Source organism: Odocoileus virginianus, chromosome 2 (assembly GCF_023699985.2).
Source record: "Odocoileus virginianus isolate 20LAN1187 ecotype Illinois chromosome 2, Ovbor_1.2, whole genome shotgun sequence".
Classification (NCBI taxonomy): domain Eukaryota; kingdom Metazoa; phylum Chordata; class Mammalia; order Artiodactyla; family Cervidae; genus Odocoileus; species Odocoileus virginianus.
The window spans coordinates 36,087,281-36,108,522 of record NC_069675.1 but is presented as its reverse complement, the minus strand read 5'-3'; the positions used below and the strand labels follow the sequence as shown (position 1 = coordinate 36,108,522).

General features: G+C 37.7%; 1 protein-coding gene across 7 annotated transcripts in view; it reads left to right on the top strand.

The window, feature by feature from the left end:
- CLHC1 (clathrin heavy chain linker domain containing 1) overlaps positions 1 to 20,299 on the top strand; it is a 38,114-nt gene extending 17,815 nt beyond the window's left edge. For all 7 annotated transcript variants that reach the window (XM_020915106.2, XM_020915109.2, XM_020915110.2 and 4 more), the window contains 4 exons: positions 2,715 to 2,889; positions 14,867 to 15,069; positions 18,143 to 18,322; positions 19,967 to 20,299. In XM_020915106.2, the coding sequence (XP_020770765.1) occupies positions 2,715 to 2,889; positions 14,867 to 15,069; positions 18,143 to 18,322; positions 19,967 to 20,163 (755 nt within the window). In that variant the 3' untranslated portion in view covers positions 20,164 to 20,299. The remainder of the gene's footprint in view (positions 1 to 2,714; positions 2,890 to 14,866; positions 15,070 to 18,142; positions 18,323 to 19,966) is intronic.
- Positions 20,300 to 21,242: the final 943 nt, after the last annotated feature.

The following is a 21,242-nucleotide window of genomic DNA, read 5'->3' as shown; positions in this document are numbered from 1 at the left end:
TTTGCATTTTCTAGAATTTCATATAAATGAGTTATAATGTAGGTATCCTTTTTTTTTTTTAATCTACTAAACTCCACAAACAGGAACTGCTTATCTAACTGGAATAACCAGTCTTAGTTCAGTTCTTTACAACAGACTTCTAATATTCCTAGAAATAAGATGTTCTAATGATCAATTTTAAAATTACTTATTACACAGTATACCACAAACCATAATCTGAAATCACAGAGCAACATAAAAATAAAGACTGAAAAACAAAAAAACAAAACAAAAAAGTTTAGGTGTAAAATTCTTTTGTTTATATTTTCTAGTTTATTTCAGAAACAGTAAGAAAATTAATTTCTGTTGTTTTTTTAAAGGCACCCAGTATGTGGTGATTTGTTACAGGAAGTCTAGGAAACTAATACAGTGTATGTATGTGCAGTGTGTATGTGTGTATGGGGGGTGCATGTAGCTTCCACAGATGCTTCCAGAGATATTCATCTTGCTCTTTTCACTCCACACTTGGGACCTTTCCTGCATAAGTATGCAGTTATCTTTGGAGATGGCTATTGTAATAGTATTCATGCACTCTCCAGATTCAATTGAAAATAGAGGCTACAAATTTACTGTTCCCTTGGGCAGGAGAAATTGTCTTGAAATTATTGACAGCCTTTTTAGGGCGGTGGTCCACTATCGTTTTTCTTCACTTTTGCCCTATTCTATAAGACAGCCAAATGCACTACAAGAAATTTAGTAGGTATGCTTTTTTGACTGATTTCTTTTTTTTTCCATTTATTTTTATTAGTTGGAGGCTAATTACTTTACAGTATTGTAGTGGTTTTTGCCATACACTGACATGAATCAGCCATGGATTTACATGTGTTCCCCATCCTGAACCCCCCTCTCACCTCCCTCTCCATCCCATCCCCCTGGTTCATCCCAGTGCACCAGCCCCTAGCACTTGTCTCATGCTTGACTGATTTCTTGCACTGAGCATAATTATTTTGGAATTCATCCATGTTATTGCATCTATCAATAATTTATTCTTTTTCATTGCTGAGTAGTGTTCTATTCCGTGAATAGAAATGCTTTATCAGATATTTTCTACCAATTTGTGGCTTGTCATTTTCTTAACAGTGTCTTTCTTAGAGTAGAAGTTGTTCATTATGTTGAAATCTAATTTATGATTTTTTTTTTACGGATTAAGAATTTAGTGTAGCACCTAAGAAATCTATGTCTACTCTGCAGGGATTTTTCTTCTATTTTTCCCCCTAAGGATTTTATAATTTTAGGTTTACATTTAGGTCTATGATCCAGTTTGCGTTAAGTTTTATGTATGATGAGAGGTATGGGTTAAAGTTTTTTTTTCAAAGTTTATTTTTTTGCTGATAGCTATCTAGTTATTCCGGGATAATTTATTTAAAAAGACTTTCTCTGCTCATTTACCTTTGTACCTTTGTGACAATCAACTGATTGTCTATTCTGTTTCATTGATCTGTTTATCTTGAAGCTTGTACTACACTGTCTTGATTAATGTAACTTTATAGTAAGTCTGGAAATTAGATTGTGTTAGTCTTCAAACTCTATTCTTCTTTATCAAATTTGGTTTGGCTATTTTAGGTCTTTTATATATTTCTGTTTAAATTTTTGAAGTCAGCTTGTAAATTTCTAAGAAAAAAAAATCTACTAGAAATTGCATTGAATCTATAGTTCAACATGGGGAGAATAGACAGTGAACAATACTGAATTTTATGACCCAGTGAATCCATAAACATGGTCTATCTCTCCATTTTTGTTTTTAGGTTTTTAAAAAAATTTAACAGTGTTTTATAGGTTTTAGTGTTTTGTTTTTTTTTTAACATTGAAATGTTCAATTTTTACTCAGAAATTTTGAGACATCTTACAAGTAACTAGGAACACTTTCTTTGGATGTGCTCTCAACTTAGTATAAGTTAAAAGTGATAAAATTTTTAAGTGATATTGGTATATTCCTGAGTTTCTTTCTCTTCTCCCTTTGTCTTGGTCTACTCAAATTATAGATTGCAAGTTTCAGTAAAAATCAGTGCTTGCAATTAATGCTTAAATAGTATAATTACCAGTGAAATTGAAAAACAGCCAACTTTTACTCATTTACTAGGTATGTGGATCTTACTCTAAGAAATTCACCAAAACTAGATTGGTGATAACTTACTGAGTGTTTCGTAGAATCACAAAATATTAAGTAAGACATTAAGTGAGATCCTAGTTCCCTGACCAGGGATTGAACCTGGGCCCACAGCAGTGAGAGCACTGAGACCTAACCACTGGACCACTAGGGAATTCCCATCTCTCACCTCCTTCTGGAGGCTCTGAATAGATTTCCATTCCATGCTGCTCTCATAACTTTTAAGTCAGCAATCTTTGGCATTCCTTGACTTGTAGACCCATCTCTCTAATCTCTGCCTTGGTTTTCACATAGCATATGCTATTTAGTTGTTGTTGTTGTTTTTCAGTTGCTAAGTCATATCCAACTCTTTGTAACCCCATGGACTGCAGCACACCTGACTTCCCTGTCCATTTTCCAAAATATAAAGTTTAATCCACAAGCATTAGTTAAAAATTACAAATGTTAATATATAACTTTAGATTAAAATTTTTAGAAAATGATATGAGATGAAAATAAGAATGTGAAGTAAGAAAAGTAAATTATTACTTAAAAGTATTTGACTGAAAACCTTTTCTTCTCTTTGTAGCTATTGGAAAAATTAGAGGAAAACCTTCCCCGTTACTCTTATTTTTTGAGTCTGTCTTTAGCATAAGTCATGCTTTTAGACATCCTGTTGATGCAGTGCTAACTCTGGAAGGAATCAAGTGTGGATTGTCTGAAAAACGTTTAGACTTAGTCATCAACTGGGTCACCCAGGAAAGGTAAGCAAAGTTATGCTTTTAACTTAATTTTGAAATTTGCTTGATAAAGCATTTATCAAGCATTTGCTTGATAAAGCATAAAAAGTTCTCAAAATTTTAATGGTTTTCTTATCAGTACATTATTTGAACATTTATTTCAGATCTCTATTGCAATTTATCGAAAAGTATTTACTAAGCATTCATGGATGGAGTAATAAGGCCTAGTCACAATGAGCTCAGGCCAGGAGTTGCCTCAGGGCAATTGACAAGATGATTTGTGACCAGTTATTGGAGTATGGAAGTTGATCAGTAAGGATAGAAAAGGGTTGATCATATCATGCTGCCCAGAGGGATAACTTTATTTCAGACAGGCTGTGGATACATGTAAAGGATAAGCCCAAGAGAAAACTTACAAGCAGGAGGGATGTGAACCAAGGTAACATTTGAAAGAACATACAGCAAGCACAGGCAGGAGGTAGCTTGGAGTTGAGTCTTGGCACAAATTGGCAGACTTGTACCAGGGTTCCCTTGGATTGGGTTCCCTGGAACCAAAGCCTAAGACAGGAATTTGGGTGTTTGTGAAGGATGACTTCTCAAGAAAAACCTGTAAGGGACTGAGTGAAGCAGAATAGGGAAATGCAAAGAGCCAAGCAAGGATGTGACCTCAGGCAAGTATTGAGCTCATTGTGGAGGGATGCCTCTGAAGCATCAAGCACATCACAGAGCTGTTCTCACTTGCGGGAAGGGGCCAGGCTTCCCTGCTTCTCCATCAGTTAGTCAAGGGCTGTGGACTGCCTGGATAGCGTGAGAATACATAACTTTCTGGGCATGGTGGCTCCCACTAGCCCTGGGTAATCCCTTATGGAAGGCAAGCACCTGTGAGCCACTGGCAGCCAATACCCAGAGCAGCTGGGGAAGGATATGCTGACTCAGTAAGGAGGATTTGGGCAGGACACCAAAACAGCATCTGCCTTAGTCAACCATTTGTATAATACAGATCTATTTGCTTTTCACATTAAGTTTGCTCCATCCAGGCACAGCTCCTCTAGGATTCTGTGCTGATAATTCTTGGGGAAACTTATAAGAGGAGGGTGAGCAGGATGAATTATAGCCCTTGTTATTAGTTCCTAGGGCTGTAATTTGCATTTTTACAGCTTTATTGAGATATAGTTTATATATAATAACCTATATGTATTTAAAGTGTACAATTTGATGAGTTGTTTAAAAACAGCATTATGGAGATATAATTGATACACAGTAGGCTGCTCATGTTTAAGGTGGGTAATTTGACAAGTATTGACATACGTATTGTTGTTGTTGTTTAGTCACTCATTCGTGTCTGACTTTGTGATTTCATAGACTGTAGCCCGCCAGGCTCCTCTGTCCATGGGATTTCCCAGGCAAGAATACTAGAGTGAGTTGCCATTTTCTTCTCTAGGGGATCTTCCCAACTTAGGGATCAAACCTGAGTCTCCTGCATTGCAGGCAGATTCTTTACTGCTGAGCCACCAGAGAAACCCTGTTTTGTCATATGCATGCATGCTTGAAATTATCAGCACAATCAAGATACTAAATATATCCACGACTCTCAAATGTTTCCTTTTGTCCCTTTGTAATGCCTCTTCTTTCCTTCTACCACATCATTTTACCCTCCTTCCCATCTCTAGATAACCACTGATCTACTTTATATTATCCTAGTTTTGTTTTCATTTCCTAAAATTATATATATATATATATATACATACATATATATATATATATATTTTGAAATCACACATTGTATATTCTTTTTTTCCCTTGGTCTGGCTTCTTTCACTTATAATTACTTTGAGATTCATCCATATTAATTGATACTGGTTATTTTTCTTCTCTATCACCCATTTTAGAGTCTTCTTACTTGTATTTCTTTTGGTCTTGATGGCTTGTCTGGTAGAGTGACTGTGGTTACATGCCTTTATCAAACTATGTTTTTTTTAATTATTTTATGTTGGAGTACAACTGATTAACAATGTTGTGTTAGTTTCAGGTGTACAGCAAAGTGATTCAGCTATACATATACATGAATCTATTCTTTTTCAAATTGTTTTCTCGTTTAGAAACCATAGTTCTTGATTTACCCTCTAACTGTGTTCAGTTGGCATGGGACTACCCAGAGATATAATAGTAGATCACCTGTCACTTGTAACAGACAACATTTGTATAACAAATGTATAGCATTTGAAAAACAGCTATTGGGTTCTGCTAAAGATGGAGTATTTACCCATGGAGTATCAAAGACTGTAACTAGAAATGCTCATCATGAAACTGTATTCTGACAGACTCACCAAGTCACAAGGTCAGATGGGCTCAGAAGAGTCCATCCAAAATCAAGTATGACCAAGATCGTGCTCAGTCAGGCCCAGAGCACCCAAGTAAGCTTCATGAATAAGTGGCCCAGGCCCATGTCAATTCCCACCGTCTTATGGGTACTGATACTGCTTCTACAGCTTGTGACTAAGGGCTCATGCAAGGGTGGGGTTACCTAAGACAGCAGAAAGGAGAAGGAAAAAAACCCAAACTTTGTTCCTGGAAGGTTAAGATGGTGTCTAGGTGATGCCCCAGGTAAATAGCAGGGAGGGAACACAGCTCCACCCATCAAGATAAAATTGGATTAAAGATTTACTGAGCATGGCCCTGCCCATCAGAACAAGACCCAGTATCCCCCTCAGTCAGTCTATCCCTTCAGGAAGCTTTCATAAGCCTCTTATCCTTTTCCATCAGAGGGCAGACAGAATGAAAACCACAATCACAGAAAACCAATCTAATCACATGGACCACAGCCTTGTCTAACTCAGTGAAACTAAGAGCCATGCCATGTAGGGCCACCTAAGATGGACATGTCATGGTGGAGAGTTCTAACTCCAAAATGTGGTCCACTGGAGAAGGGAATGGCAAACCATTTTAGTATTCCTGCCTTGAGAACCCCATGAACAGTATGAAAAGGCAAAAAGATAGGACACTGAAAGATGAACTCCCCAGATCAGTAGGTGCCCAATATGCTACTAGAGATCAGTGGAGAAATGACTCCAGAAAGAGTGAAGAGATGGAGCCAAAACAAATGTGACTGGTGATGGAAGCAAGGTCTGATGCTTTAGGAGCAATACTGCATAGGAACATGGAATGTCAGGTAAATGAATCAAGTAAATTGGAAGTGGTCAAACAGGAGATGGCAAGAGTGAACATCGACATTTTAGGAATCAGCAAACTAAAATGGACTGGAATGGGTGAATTTAACTCAGATGACCATTATATCTACTACTGTGCACAAGAATCCCTTAGAAGAAATGGAGTAGCCATCATAGTCAACAGAAGAGTCTGGAATGTAGTACTTGGGTGCAATCTCAAAAACTACAGAATGATCTCTGTTTGTTTCCAAGGCAAACCATTCAATATCAGTAATCCAAGTCTATGCCCTGACCAGTAATGCTGAAGAAACTGAAGTTGAATTGGTCTATGAAGACCTACAAGACCTTCTAGAAGTAATACCAAAAAAGATGTCCTTTTCATTATAGGGAACTGGAATGCAAAAGAAGGAAGTCAAGAAACACCTGGAGTAACAGGCAAATTTGGCCTTGGAGTATGGAATGAAGCAGGGCAAAGGCTAATAGAGTTCTGCCAAGAGAATGTACTGGTCATAGCAAACACCCTATTCCAACAACACAAGAGAAGACTCTACACATGGACATCACCAGATGGTCCACACCAAAAAGAGATCGATTATATTCTTTGCAGCCAAAGATGGAGAAGCTCTATACAGTCAGCAAAAACAAGACCAGAGGCTGACTATGGCTCAGATCATGAATTCCTTCTTGCCAAATTCAGACTTAAGTTGAAGAAAGTAGGGAAAAACCACTAGACCATTCAGGTATGACATAAATCAAATCTCTAATGATTATACAGTGGAAGTGAGAAATAGATTTAAGGGACTAGATCTGATAGACAGAGTGCCTGAAGAACTATGGATGGAGGTTCGTGACATTTTACAGGAGACAGTGATCAAGACCATCCCCAAGAAAAATGCAAAAAGGCAAAATGGCTGTCTGAGGAGGCCTTACAAATAGCTGTGAAAAGAGAATCGAAAAGCAAAGGAGAAAAGGAAAGATATACCCATTTGAATGCAGAGTTCCAAAGAATAGCAAGGAGAGATAAGAAAGCCTTCCTCAGCAATCCGTGCAAAGAAATAGAGGAAAACAATAGAATGGGAAAGACTAGAGATCTCTTCAAGAAAATTAGAGATACCAAGGGAACATTTCATGCAAAGATTTTGGCACAATAAAGGACAGAAATATTATGGACCTAACAGAAACAGAAGATATTAAGAAAAGGTGGCAAGAATACACAGAATAACTGTACAAAAAAGATCTTCATGACCCAGATAATCACGGTGGTGTGATCACTCACACTCACCTAGAGCCAGACATCCTGGAATGTGAAGTCAAGTGGGCCTTAGGAAGCATCACTACGAACAAAGCTAGTGGAGGTGATGGAATTCCACTTGAGCTATTTCAAATCCGGAAAGATGACGCTGTGAAAGTGCTGCACTCAATATGCCAGCAAATTTGGAAAACTCAGCAGTGGCCACAGGACTGGAAAAGGTCAGTTTTCATTCCAATCCCTAAGAAAGGCAATGACAAAGAATGTTCAAACTACCACACAATTGCAGTCGTCTCACACCCTAGCAAAGTAATGCTCAAAATTCTCCAAGCCAGACTTTAACAGTACGTGAACCGTGAACTTCCAGATGTTCAAGCTGGATTTGGAAAAGGCAGAGGAACCAGAGGTCAAATTCCCAACATCCATTGGATCATCAAAAAGCAAGAGAGTTCTAGAAAAACACCTACTTCTGCTCTGTTGACTATGCCGAAACCTTTGACTCTGTGGATCACAACAAACTGTGGAAAACTCTCAAAGAGATGGGAATACCAGACCATCTGACCTGCCTCCTGAGAAATCTGTATGCAGGTCAAGAAGCAACAGTTAGAACTGGACATGGAACAACGGACTGGTTCCAGATTGGGGAAGGGTGTAGGTCAAGGCTGTATATTGTCACCCTGCTTATTTAACTTATATGCAGAGTACATTGTGGGAAATGCCGGGCTGGATGAAGCACAAGCTGGAAACAAGATTGCCGGGAGAAATATCATTAACCTCAGATATGCAGATGACACCACCCTTATGGCAGAAAGTGAAAAAGAACTAAAGAGCCTCTTGATGAAAGAGGAGAGTGAAAAATCTGGCTTAAAAAAAAAATCCGGCTTAAAACTCAACATTCAAGAAACTAAGATCATGGCATCTGGTCCCATCACTTCATGGCAAATCGATGGAGAAACAATGGAAACAGTGAGAAACTTTATTTTTGGGGGCTCCAAAATCACTGCAGATGGTGACTGTAGTCATGAAATTAAAAGATGCTTGCTCCTTGGAAGAAAAGCTATGACCAACCTAGATAGCATATTAAAAAGCAGAGACATTACTTTGCCGACAAAGGTCCATCTAGGCAAAGCTATGATTTTTCCAGTAGTCATGTATGGATGTGAGAGTTGGACTATAAAGAAAGCTGAGTGCCAAAGAATAGATGATTTTGAACTGTGGAGTTGGAGAAGACTCTTGAGAGTCCCTTGGAGTGCAAGGAGATCCAACCAGCCCATCCTAAAGGAAATCAACCCTGAATGTTCATTGGAAGGAATGATGTTGAAGCTAAAACTCCAATACTTTGGCCACCTGATGTGAAGAGCTGACTCATTGAAAAAGACCCTGATGCTGGGAAAAATTGAAGGCAAGGGGAGAAGGGGATGACAGAGGATGAGATGGTTGGATGGCATCACCGACTCAATGGACATGAGTTTGAGTAAACTCTGGGAAATGGTGATGGACAGGGCAGCCTGGCGTGCTGTAGTCCATGGGGTCGCAAAGAGGCGGACACGACTGAGCGACTGAACTGAACTGATGTGATGCCAACTTATCTCGTCATCTTTCAGCATGATGGGTGCTCTTTAAACTAATGATCATTATATGGTACTATATTCTCAATAGGTAGAATACTTGGATCTGGGAAATAAAGAGTGGCCCTAATCAACTATCACTCCCAGGAGCCTGCTTGGAGAGTGTGTTAGTCAGGGTTCTCCAGAAACACAGAAAGTATAAGATAAGAAATGGACTCATGATTGTGGAGGCTGAGAAGTCCCCACATCTGCAGTTGTCCATCTGGAGACCGAAGATGATCAGTGGTTTAAGTTCCAATCTGAAAACTGGCAACCTTGAGACCCAAAGGCAGGAGAAGACGGTTTCCCAGCTAGTCAGGCAGGAAGAGTTCCCTTTTACCTGAGTGGGAGTCATCCTTTTTGTACAATTCAGACCTTCAACTGAATAGTTGAGGGCCTCCCACATTGTGGAGAGCAATCTGCTTTACTCAGACTGCCAATTAATGTGTTACTCTCTTTAAATACATTCTCACAGACACACCCCAAATAATATTTGACCAAATACCTGGGCCCTCTGTGTCCCAGTCAACTTGACACATAAAATTAGCCTTCAGCACAGGGAGTTTGTGCTTCCCATGCCTGCAGCTTTAGGCTCTGTGAGTCTGGAAGTCCTAATTGATTATCGTGAGAAGGTAGGACTGTTGCTGGACAACAGGGAAAAGGGGAATAGGCTTGGCAGTCAGGCTCTGTATGCCCTTGAAGAGAGCATGATATCTCGATTTGGGTGTGTCATTTACTACATGGGAAATTTTTTTAAAACTTTTAATTTCGTGTTAGAGTCTGGCTGATTAACCATGTTGTGGTAGTTTAGATGGACAGCAAAGGGACTCAGCCAGACATACACAACTACGTGGGGCATTTGTAAGAAAAGGAGTGAGATACGATAGGGAAGGGGAAGGACCAAGCAAGGATGTGAACTCAGGTAAAGTCTAGGATTAGCCAGTATTGTAGGGATAGAGCTATGGAGCACAAGGCATAATGCAAAGCTGACTATTGGACTGGCTTTTTGTGTCCTTTACTGGTCAGTCATCAGCTTTAGATTACAGGGTGTTGAAAAACAGGCTAATTTTCTGGGTCAGGTGGTTCCAGTTTTGAAGGCAATTTGGAGAAGGAGGCAGCTATGAGCTGTCAATAGTCAGCTGGAGACGAGGCACTGACACAATAAAGGGGGCCTGAGTGAGGCACCAAAACTGTGTCCACCAGTTTATGAAGATCAGTCTGGAAATAGATACCAGCTCCTTTTGTGGTGTCTGTGTGGGCAGGGCTTGAGCTGTGAGTATTGAAAGGGAGAATGACAAAAGGTCTCCCTGTCATCTCTCTAGGAGCCATAGCCTGCTTATTTTGCAGCCTAGGGGCTATGCTTTCTTGGCTCTAAATGCATAGGGGCAGAATACATATTGGAGAGTAGTTATAATTCTTTTATTTAAGAAGGATATAATAAGGGAGTAGATGGACACATGTAAGCCCTCCCTAAATAACAAATCCATGACTTAGAAATGTCCCAAACATAAAAAATGGCAAGTTTGCATATTACTACCTACTGCTACCTGTTTCAAATTCACATGTCCCTGCACAACTGTGGACAGTCATAAATCTGTCCTGGATTGATCACACTATTGTTTCCCATTGCGAAGTACCTTCTTCTCACCCCATCATATTATGCCTTCAGTTACTTTTCAGATAATAATTATTCACATAATAACTATGTTCACATAATCCCTGTTTTAGAAGTCTTCTTCATACATGTACGCTTCTTTGCCTTTTTTCTTTGTTTGCCTGGTTACACTTCTGCATTCTCCAGAAAAAGTGCTTGTCGGGGAGCGCTGGTGCAGGTGCATCAAACAGTGCGTGTTCCAGATGTACAGAACAGACTTGTGGACTCTGTGGGAGAAGGCGAGGGTGGGATGTTTCGAGAGAACAGCATTGAAACATGTATATTATCTATGGTAAAACAGATCACCAGCCCAGGTTGGATGCATGAGACAAGTGCTCGGGCCTGGTGCACTGGGAAGAACCAGAGGGATCGGGTGGAGAGGGAGGTGGGAGGGGGGATCGGGATGGGGAACACATGTAAATCCATGGCTGATTCATGTCAATGCGTGACAAAAACCACTACAATATTGTAAAGTAATTAGCCTCCAACTAATAAAAATAAATGGAAAAAAAAAAGAATGAGCATATAGCTCAATAAGAGAATTTTAAAAAACAAGTGCGTGTTCATTTCTCACATCTGTCACCTGGTGCAGAGACACTTCCGACAGGACTGGTTTCCTTACATGTACTTGGCCCACTCTCCCTCTTAGTTGTAAGAACTTAAACTCTTATGCAGTTCCCTGAGTCCATAAAGTGGGAAAATACCACTACTTTTTTTCCCCAAAGTATTCATATTTATATTTCTGTATTTTCTGGGCATACTATTGAGCATAAATGTCTTTATTCTAAATAGGACAATTTGATTTAACTCTAGAGCACTCAACTCTAGAGCACTTATAAGCTAATTAACATTGTTTGGATTTTCCATGTTTGGGGTTTCTTCTATTTAGATACCTTAGTTTAGACACTATAAAAATCATTACAACTTTACTTCATACCATATATGGATATGAGAGTTGGACTATAAAGAAAGCTGAGTGCAGAAGAATTGATGCTTTTGAACTGTGGTGTTGAAGACGCTTGAGAGTCCCTTGGACTGCAAGGAGATCCAACCAGTCCATCCTAAAGGAGATCAGTCCTGGGTGTTCATTGGAAGGACTGATGTTGAAGCTGAAACTCCAATACTTTGGCCACCTGATGTGGAGAGCTGATTCATTTGAAAAGACCCTGATGCTGGAAAAGATTGAGGGCAGGAGGAGAAGGGGACGACAGAGGATAAGATGGTTGGATGGCATCACCAACACAACGGACATGGGTTTGGGTGGACTCCGGCAGTTGGTGATGGACAGGGAAGCCTGGTATACTGTGGTTCATGGGGTCACAAAGAGTCAGACGTGACTGAGTGACTGAACTGAACTGATATTCGCAACAATTGATTTTAAAATGTTAGATTTCGGTCTTCTGGCAGTATTTTTATTTTTTCTTAAGCTTTGATGGAACTATGTGGTAAAAGTATGCACTAAAATTAGAAGACTGTGGATAACTATGGATTAAACCTATTCATACATTCCAAGTCTCCATTATGAACTCATAGAAACAAAAATCTGAACTTTTTCCCAAAAAATGATTGGATGAATTACTACTGAAAATATGCTACAAATTGAAAATAAGGCAAAACCTTTTAAGAGTATGAACTCAATATACTAGTTTATAGAAAAAGCCTTTAGATTATTTATAAAGCATCATAAATGATGTACATACTTATGAAACATACTATATAGAAAGAAGGATTCCCAATGATTTTTAATGAATTAATCATTAAAAATGTGTGAAGATAAGCTGCACTTTATTTAATCTACATTTTTTCTTAATCTCTATTTAGATAGAATACTGTTTTTTATATATTAGAATGTTTCCTTTTTCCTTTTTTTTTTTTTTTTTGGATCCAGAGATGATAGAAAAGAATACTCAAGGCAAATCACACTTTTTATTCTTACCCTCTGTCCTCTGATCTCTGACTCTGATGACCTGGCCTTTACCACACAGCTGCCTTTAAAAGTGCTTCATTTCTTTTCCTGAAGCTCAGCACAGAGCCAGCCCTAGAGCAACCTAGGTTATAGACTAAACTTGGCTCTCTTAGTCATTCCTACTGGGAAAAGTCTAATCACTTGACCCACAAAGCCTAAATTTAAGAAATGGTTCTTTGTTGGTGTTAATGTCTCCGAATTGCAGATGTTGCCCCTGGAAAGGAAAAATACCTCTAAAATACTAACTTTACAAACCCAATCCTGTAAGATAACAATAAATGAATATCATGCATAGATTTGGTGATTATATATTACCTTTATTTTGACTTCTGAAAAATTTACAGCACTGGAGTGGGTAGTCTCTCCCTTCTCCAGGGGATCTTCCTGACCCAGGAATCAAACCAGGGCCTTCTGCATTGCAGGTGGATTCTTTACCAACAGAGTTATCAGGGAAGCCCACAGTCTGGCTTATAATAAGTATACCTTAGTTTACCTGTGGAGTTAAACATATATTATTTATTAGTCATTTGTATTCCCCAGAGCTAGTCTGGTTTCAGGTCCACTTTCAGAAGTCTTTGAAAGAGGCACCTTTAGAGTTGGAAGCTGAGGTTGGAAGAGCCAAGAAGGGGCTTTGTGTTAGTTGCTCTGTCATGTCTGACTCTTTGCAGCCCTTTGGACTGCAGCCTGTCAGGCTCCTCTGTCCACGGGATTTTTCAGGCAAGAATACTGAAGTGGGTTGTCACGATGAGGTAATTAGGGGGAGAAGAGGGGGAGGGAGGTTCCCAGGCTCATTTCTCAGCCTGGTCCAGGGTGCCTCTCTTACCCCCAGGGCTAGCATCCTTACTTTTCTTCCCCTCCTTTTCCTTCAGGGCCAATCCCATTCTTTTGGGGCTTGATCCTCCTCCTCCTCCCTTTGGATAATTTTCTTTTTAATCATGCTCTTTGCTTCTCATCATCCTTTTGGAAAGTGACAAGCGAAGACAGAACAGTCTTAGTCTCAACTCTGGCCTTCTCTCAGGTGGGACAGCATCGTGAGGGTGACCACTGGAAATAATGTAATAATAGTATTAATAAGAGAAATAAATACTAAAGTACTTATATTTTCATGTTGCTTCAGTAATGTAGTCACTAAAAACAACTGAAATAATGACTTGTTCAGCCTCAGGAAATGCTGTGACTGTAGCTACCAAAACCCGTATTTTGGTATTGAAATGTGGAAGTCGGGGAATTCCTTACTACGTGATTAATTTGTACTCAGAACCTGCCTTTGGATTTTAGACCCACCTCTCTGCTGTCCCCACCAGCAAACACAGAGGGCTTTATCTATTTAATTTTCAATAAAGAGACATTTTGTAGGGGTTTCAGAATTTCCTTTTATTATTATTGGTGTTTTATTACATATATGCAGACACTAATATTATGTGATTAATATTATATGATATTCTGTAGCTATTAAATAAAAATTTAATTAAAGCACAATTTCAGTACAGCCAGTAATTAGAAGTGGTTTCTTTAGTCATGTCCAAATCTTTTTTGGCTTATGCTTATAGTTTCTATCTTCCCTGGTGGCTTAGATGATAAAGAATCTGCCTGCAACTCAGGAGACCCGGGTTCGATCCCTGGGTCAGGAAGATCCCCTGGAGAAGGAAATGACAGCCCACTCCAGTGTTCTTGCCTGGAGTTACTGTGTAGTACATATGATTTTCTTTAGTTGTGTATGAAGATGGTGCACTATAATTGATGGAAAGTGAAATCTATTTAGTCGAACCATCTCAAAAGAACTGCTTTTTTAGTCTCTCCTAATAGACACAGTTACGTTCATTTATGCCCCTCCACATTGTTCCTCCAAATCTATAACAATAAAAAACAAAACACTGCTGTCATACTTTCTATTTCGCTTTTAGTACTATATAGCGCTTGCAAGATGTGATGCTAATTTCAAGCTAAAAACTTTGTCACTGTCTTTAACCAACACTTAATAAGTTCTTACATTCTACAGGGTTTTGGAAACTATATAACAGCTAAGAACATTGAGAGCCTCAATTAGGAGAGAATTTTTGTTTACCTTGAAAATTTAAACCCCACCAGTCTTTTCAGGAGAGTTTTAACCTTGTTTATAGATTTTTTTAAAAGTTGAGCTCAATTTCACCAAAATGACTTCCCCCAAAGGAAGACATGCTGATTGTTTTTGTTCTTGTGATTACATCTTAAATATGTTTAATTCTATCAATTGCCTAACTTGGGATTCTTACAGACCATAGAAAATCCAGTTCTGCTGTGCTGAATTTTCAAATATTTCATTCTCATCCATTCATTAAGAACTCACTAATGTGTGCCCTATTGATCTGCTTGCTCTAGGCTGACATTTTCTGAGGAGGCTGGGGATGTGATTTTTGATTATGGGGAGCAGGATACTTATAACAAGGCCAAATGTCTGGCTTTAGCTCAGATTATCTACAGTGAATGTGGCTTGCACAAGAAGGCTCTTCTTTGCCTATGTAAACAGGGTCAGATTCATGGGGCCATGGAATACATACAACAATTCAAGGATTTTACTTCTGGTAAGTGAAAAAGCCTATTATTTGTATATGTTCAGATTCTGGACTTCAATTGTAAGATCACCCACGATATTAGGCAATATTTTGGACTTACATATATACTGGTAAGTAGATTTTTTTAGTAATTTTTAGTGAAAACAGATAAGCTGGAACTGATTGAGTTTGATGCCAGACTTTCAGATACATTATATATTTCCTCAATACATAGACATTTAGTAAACTTTAGATATTTGGACCATGCTATTTAAGAATTTAAAAAAACTTATAATTTCTGAACTATAATATAAGCATTAGAATTAGTGAAATAATGTTGATTTTTAAAAGTTTAAAACACCTAGGTTGCAGCTAAACAATGATCTGAGAGAATTGAGGACCTTAGAGTGACCCTAGTTGAATGAGCTGACCTCTTACTATAGTCTAGTTCAGCATTAACCTTAATGTACAGGCAGTCCTGAGAAATCCCCATACCCCAGGCCTGTGTCAATCCTGATTTTGCAAGCTGTTTACTCCAGTTCTAAGAAATCACAAAATGGAACAAAATATAGCACTTTTAGGTTACATTTTTTCCAGGCAAACAATCTTTTATGGTTGTTGAATCTAATCATTTTTTAAGAAAAAATTAACTTTTACTTAGGTTTTTAAAGTTATTAGTTTTTTTCATGCATTATGTAACAGCATGCCTGATACAGTTAGTGTAATAATAGCTTAGTCCACCTTTTTACACCCCTGTCTCACTTAAGCCTTATGTTAACTCTATGAACTAGGTTTTGTTATTACCCCTATTTTATAGATGAAAAATAACTCTGTGTTCACAGAGAGGCTAAGGCACAGAGAGGTAAGTAATTCGCCTGTATACATGCAGCAACGGATCAGAATCTAGCAAGAGTAGTTATGACATAATATTTGTTGAATGAGTAATTATTTTACTATTTAAATTATACAGATTCAGTTTCTGTTTTATTGTTTTTCCTTAGAATTATTTTAGTCAAGTTTTAAACATGGAATGTAAGTTTTCATTACTCTTGGAATTTTTATTGAATGAAACGTGAAGCTTCTTTTTTTGCTTGCAAAATTTGCCTCACATGAGTACATAGAAATGCGATTGACTCACTATCATATTATCCTGTTCTTCTAGTAACACATTACACTAGAAAATAATTAAATTCACAGTCAGCTCTCCATATTCATGGGTTTCACATCTGTGGATTCAAAGAACTCTAGATTGAAAATATTTGAGGGGAAAAAAATTCTAGAAAGTTCCACAAAGCAGAACTTGTATTTGCCGTGCATCAGCAATTATTTACATAACATTTACATTGTATTTACAACTATTTATGTAGTATTTACTTTGTGTTAGGTAACCCAGAGATGATTTAAAGTATGTGGAAGGATGTGTGTAGGTTATATGCAAATACTATGCCGTTTTGTATAAGAGACTTTTTATATGAGACTTGAGTGTCTTCAGATTTTGGTATCTGTAAGGGGTCCTGCAACCAATACCCCATGGACACCAAGGGACAACTGTATATTGTACTAATTTAAGAAATAATAATACTCCTATATAATTAGAATCTTGATACTTATCCTCAGAATTTATTTAGCACAGCATCATAAGATAATAATAACCTGAGGAAAATTAAGCTTAGAAGGTAGAAACAATGTTTGAAAGATTACTTTGCTTATTTTACATTTTAGTGACAAACAGCCACAGCTTTCCAAAGTATCATCCTTGGCCTTTGGGGCATTTGTTGCTGTTGTTCAGTCACTCAGTCATGTCCAACTCTTTGCGACCTCGTGGACTGCAGCACGCCAGGCTTCCCTGTCCATCACCAGCTCCTAGAGCTTGCTCAAACTCATGTCCATTCAGTTGGTGATGCTATCTAACCATCTCATCCTCTGTCCTCCCCTTCTCCTCCTGCCTTCAGTCTTCCCCAGCATCAGGGTCTTTTCTAATAAGTCGGCTCTTCGCATCTTGGCCAAAGTAATGGAGCTTCGCCTTCAGCATCAGTTCCCCCAATGAACATTCAGAACTGATTTCCTTTAGGATTGACTGGTTTGGTCTTGCAGTCCGAGGGACTCTAAAGAGTCTTCTCAAATACCACAATTCAAAAGGATCAATTCTTCGCCTAACCCTAACCCTTCTTTATGGTCCAACTCTCACATCCATACATACTACTGGAAAAACTATAGCTGTGACTATATGGACCTTTGTCAGCAAAACAGTGTCTCTGCTTTTTAATATGCTGTCTAGGTTTGTTATAACTTTTCTTCCAAGGAGCAAGCTTCTTTTAATTTCAAGGCTGCAGTCACCATCTGCAGTAATTTTGGAGCCCCAAATAATAGTCTGTCACTGTTTCCATTGTTTCCCCATCTATCTATTTGCCAAAAAGTGATGGAACCAGATGCCATGATCTTAGTTTTTTGAATGTTGAGTTTTAAGCCAGCTTTTTCCACTCTCCTCTTTCACCTTTGTCTAGAGTCTCTTTAGTTCTTTTTCACTTTCTGTCATAAGGGGACATTCTCAGTTTGTTAATACTTTCTGGTTTGAGAAGAAAAATGGTCTCTCTCAGATTTAGACTGTCAGCTTTCCATTTACATTTACAAATCAAAGAAAACAAAAGCAATAGTTACAAAAAAAAGTCTTTTCTTCCAAAAGGGAAATCTGACTCATAGTGCATCTGTTTTAGAAGGAAAAATTCTTTTTGTCCTGCTCCTCTACCCACTTCCCATCAATGATTTCTAGAATAAAACTGAGATCCAAAAGATTTAAGTGACTGATCAAGCTATGATTAAAATTCAGGTTTCTTGATTGTCAACCTGGTCTTTTTTTTAATACCACATTTCTTTTCATGACAATTTTTTGATAAATTTTTGCTTGTACTCTTTGTTTAGGTAGTTTTCCTTTGTTTTTTCTATACTGAGTAGGATTTTTTTTTTTTTATTGGAAATAGTAATGTTGAATTCATTGAGAGCTTTGGAAGGATTGGAAACTGAAGAGTTGATTGGCAAAGATAAACATTAACTAGTCCCACATCATATTAGGATATTGAGATACAGTTTTTCATTTTGCTTTTAGATGACCTGAAGCAGCTAATAAAGTTATGTCCCAACATTGAATTGATTCAGTGTCTCACTAAAGAATGGAATGGGAAACCACCATATTTATCTTTTGGTCTTGCTGTACTTCACCTGTTCTCTGTAGACATGAAAAAAGTTGGGATTAAGCTACTTCAAGAAATAAGTAAAGGTGGGAAAGGTAAGTGAAGTAAAATTTTGTTGTAGAAGAAATAGTAGTGAGTTATTTAAGGAAAGGTTCAAGATTATTATGTTTGAGTTAACTCTGTCTTCCTCAGAGTTCTTTCTTGGCATGTTGCTGCTGCTGCTGCTAAGTCACTTCAGTCGTGTCTGACTCTGTGTGACCCCATAGACGGCAGCCCACCAGGCTCCGCTGTCCCTGGGATTCTCCAGGCAAGAGCACTGGAGTGGGCTGCCATTTCCTTCTCCAATGCATGAAAGGGAGAAGTGAAAGTGAAGCCACTCAGTCGTGTCTGACTCTTAGTGACCCCATGGACCGCAGCCCACCAGGCTCCTCCGTCCATGGGGTTTTCCAGGCAAGAGGACTGGAGTGGGGTGCCAGTGCCTTCTCCGTCTTGGCACGTTAGGTGTTTATAAAGATTACCACGTCAATAATACTCTGTTGGCAATAGTGTATATTTATTGAGAGGATTAGAATGAAGAGAGATTCTTTATGAAGCTTGAGGAGAACATCATAATAATTATAAGTGCTATGACTACTCTAAAAACTTTATATATGTTAACATGCATATATTTAATAATTTTTATATATATTTTAGATGTTATTTAGACAAACTGTTTCTTATTCCCAAACTAAATATATATGGAAACATTATTTACATATATCATTTACTTTGAATCTCACTCTGCAGTGCAATCAAGAATAATTAGATCTCAATTTTTTTCTTTCCTTTCTCTAATTTAATATAGAAATTTGAGCAGATACCTTGATTTTAAATTATTACGTGGGGCCAAAGAATGAAGAGTAAATTACATGAAAACATATTTGGGGAGATAATTTAGAAATTATCATTATAGATATCACCTAAAATATTTTGTTTGATAGAAAAATAGTAATCATGGTAGGAATAAAATAACAGTGATTACAATATCCTGAATAGAAATCCTCATTCATCAAACATCATAAGTAATGAAGGTAATAGATGAATGAGTTCCATAAATAGTCCCAAAGAGGGTGACTATAAATGATTTTTAAAAGTAATTATGAAAATAATTTCTTTTTTTATAAATAATATCATTAGTTTTCCTTAATAAACTAAATCCTTCTTTTATTTCCTTTAGAAAAGCATTTGTTATAGAAGCCTCATCATTAAAAGGTCTCTGTCTAGAGGCTGGATGGAGGTTTTACCAGAGATTTTTTTTTTAAATCCTTAGGTTAGCACTATTAGGGCATTTATGAAAGTGAAGGATCATGAAAAGTTGACCATCAGATTTGTTAGCTAGTTCCTAGTGCTACCTTAGAGACTGTGAATGAGGCTGGTCCCACAGTCTTCACTTTCTGAGTTCCCTCCATCTCAACCTTCAGCATCTGCTGACATTACCAAGAAGGAGATGAGTGGAAGAATAGGGAATGTGAGAAATGGTGGAGGATTGAATTGAGGCATAGAAAGTTAATGAAAAAGGAGGAGAAAGAACTAACACTTGGGTACTTACTATGAGCTCAACTGGAAACTCCACATGACACTTAAAGGAATTGGATCTAACAGGAATGGAGTTGAAATGATATTTCTTTATTTTTGAAGAATTGTTAAGTATAAATTATAATATGAGTGCTGTACTATAATATTGGATTTTATTTCCTCAGATGCAGTTGAACATCTTATGATAAATGATCCGTTTTGCTCCCTAGAAAAGTGGCAAGAAGTAGCAAATGTATGTTTACAGAATGGCTTTGACCAATTATCTAATGACATCATGTCTGTTCTTCGATCTCAAGCTGGGGTTACAGAAATTTCTGAAGAGGATGATACAGTCAACTTAATGCAGCATGTTTTTTGGTAGTTCTACATCTTAGCCAGTTGAGGGAGCCTGTATAACATTTTATGTATATTGGTTGGGCAAACTGGTTTTGATATAACTTGTAAATAAATCTGGAGTGTGAAGGTCTCAGAAATAAATCATGCTTCTTTTATTATGATGATGTTTAGATTTGTCCTTGAAATATTTATACCTTTGCTTTCTTTTTTTAATATGGTCCTTTTGTATATTGAATCTTTTTAAAAAATTCCTATTTTTTCCTTTAAAAATGTTTTAATTTTTATTTTCTATTGAAGTATAGTTGATTTACATCATTGTGTTAGTTTCAAGTATACAGCAAAGTGATTCACTTATACATGTATCTATTCTTTTTCAGATTCTTTTCCCATATAGGTTATTATAGAATATTGAGTATAATCCCCTGTGCTATATAGTATGTTCTTATTGATTATTTTATATATAATAGTGGATATATGCTAGTGTCAAACTCCTAATTTATCCCTCTCATATATTGACTGGATAAAAATCTAAGAGCATAAGTCTATAAATCTCGGTTTAGGTATTACTAAGGGCCTAAGTTAATATCTAAACTCCATTCTGGTGATCTGATTTAACATCAAGAACTGAGGAAGGTGTGAGGAGTATCTGGTCTGTAGGTGATTTCCCAAATATTAAATGCATAAGCCTGACTTTAAAGGCAGGATGTCAATTCAAGGTTTTCACTGTTGAAAACCTCGAATATAGTAATTTTGTACTACTGACTCAAAGATGTGCTTCAAGCTCTGGTGTTTATAAATGGCAATGTTAAGCTTCTACTATAAAATGAGAGTTTCAGCATGTCTTATTTAGAGAAAGAATAGCCAAATTTTGCAAATAGATAGACCTGGGATACCTGTAGGCATGGAAAATGGCATTCAAAGCAGTTTTGGGTAATTTCAAGTCTCTAAGTATTTGATTGAAAACTCAGAGTTCTGTGTCTTGGACAGGTGTTGATATTCAAAATATTTCATGATCAGCATGGCTTAGGCATCAGTCAAAACAGAACGGATACCTAACTATTGAGAAGAGCTTTCAGCGCTTATGCCATACCGGAGCATAATAGC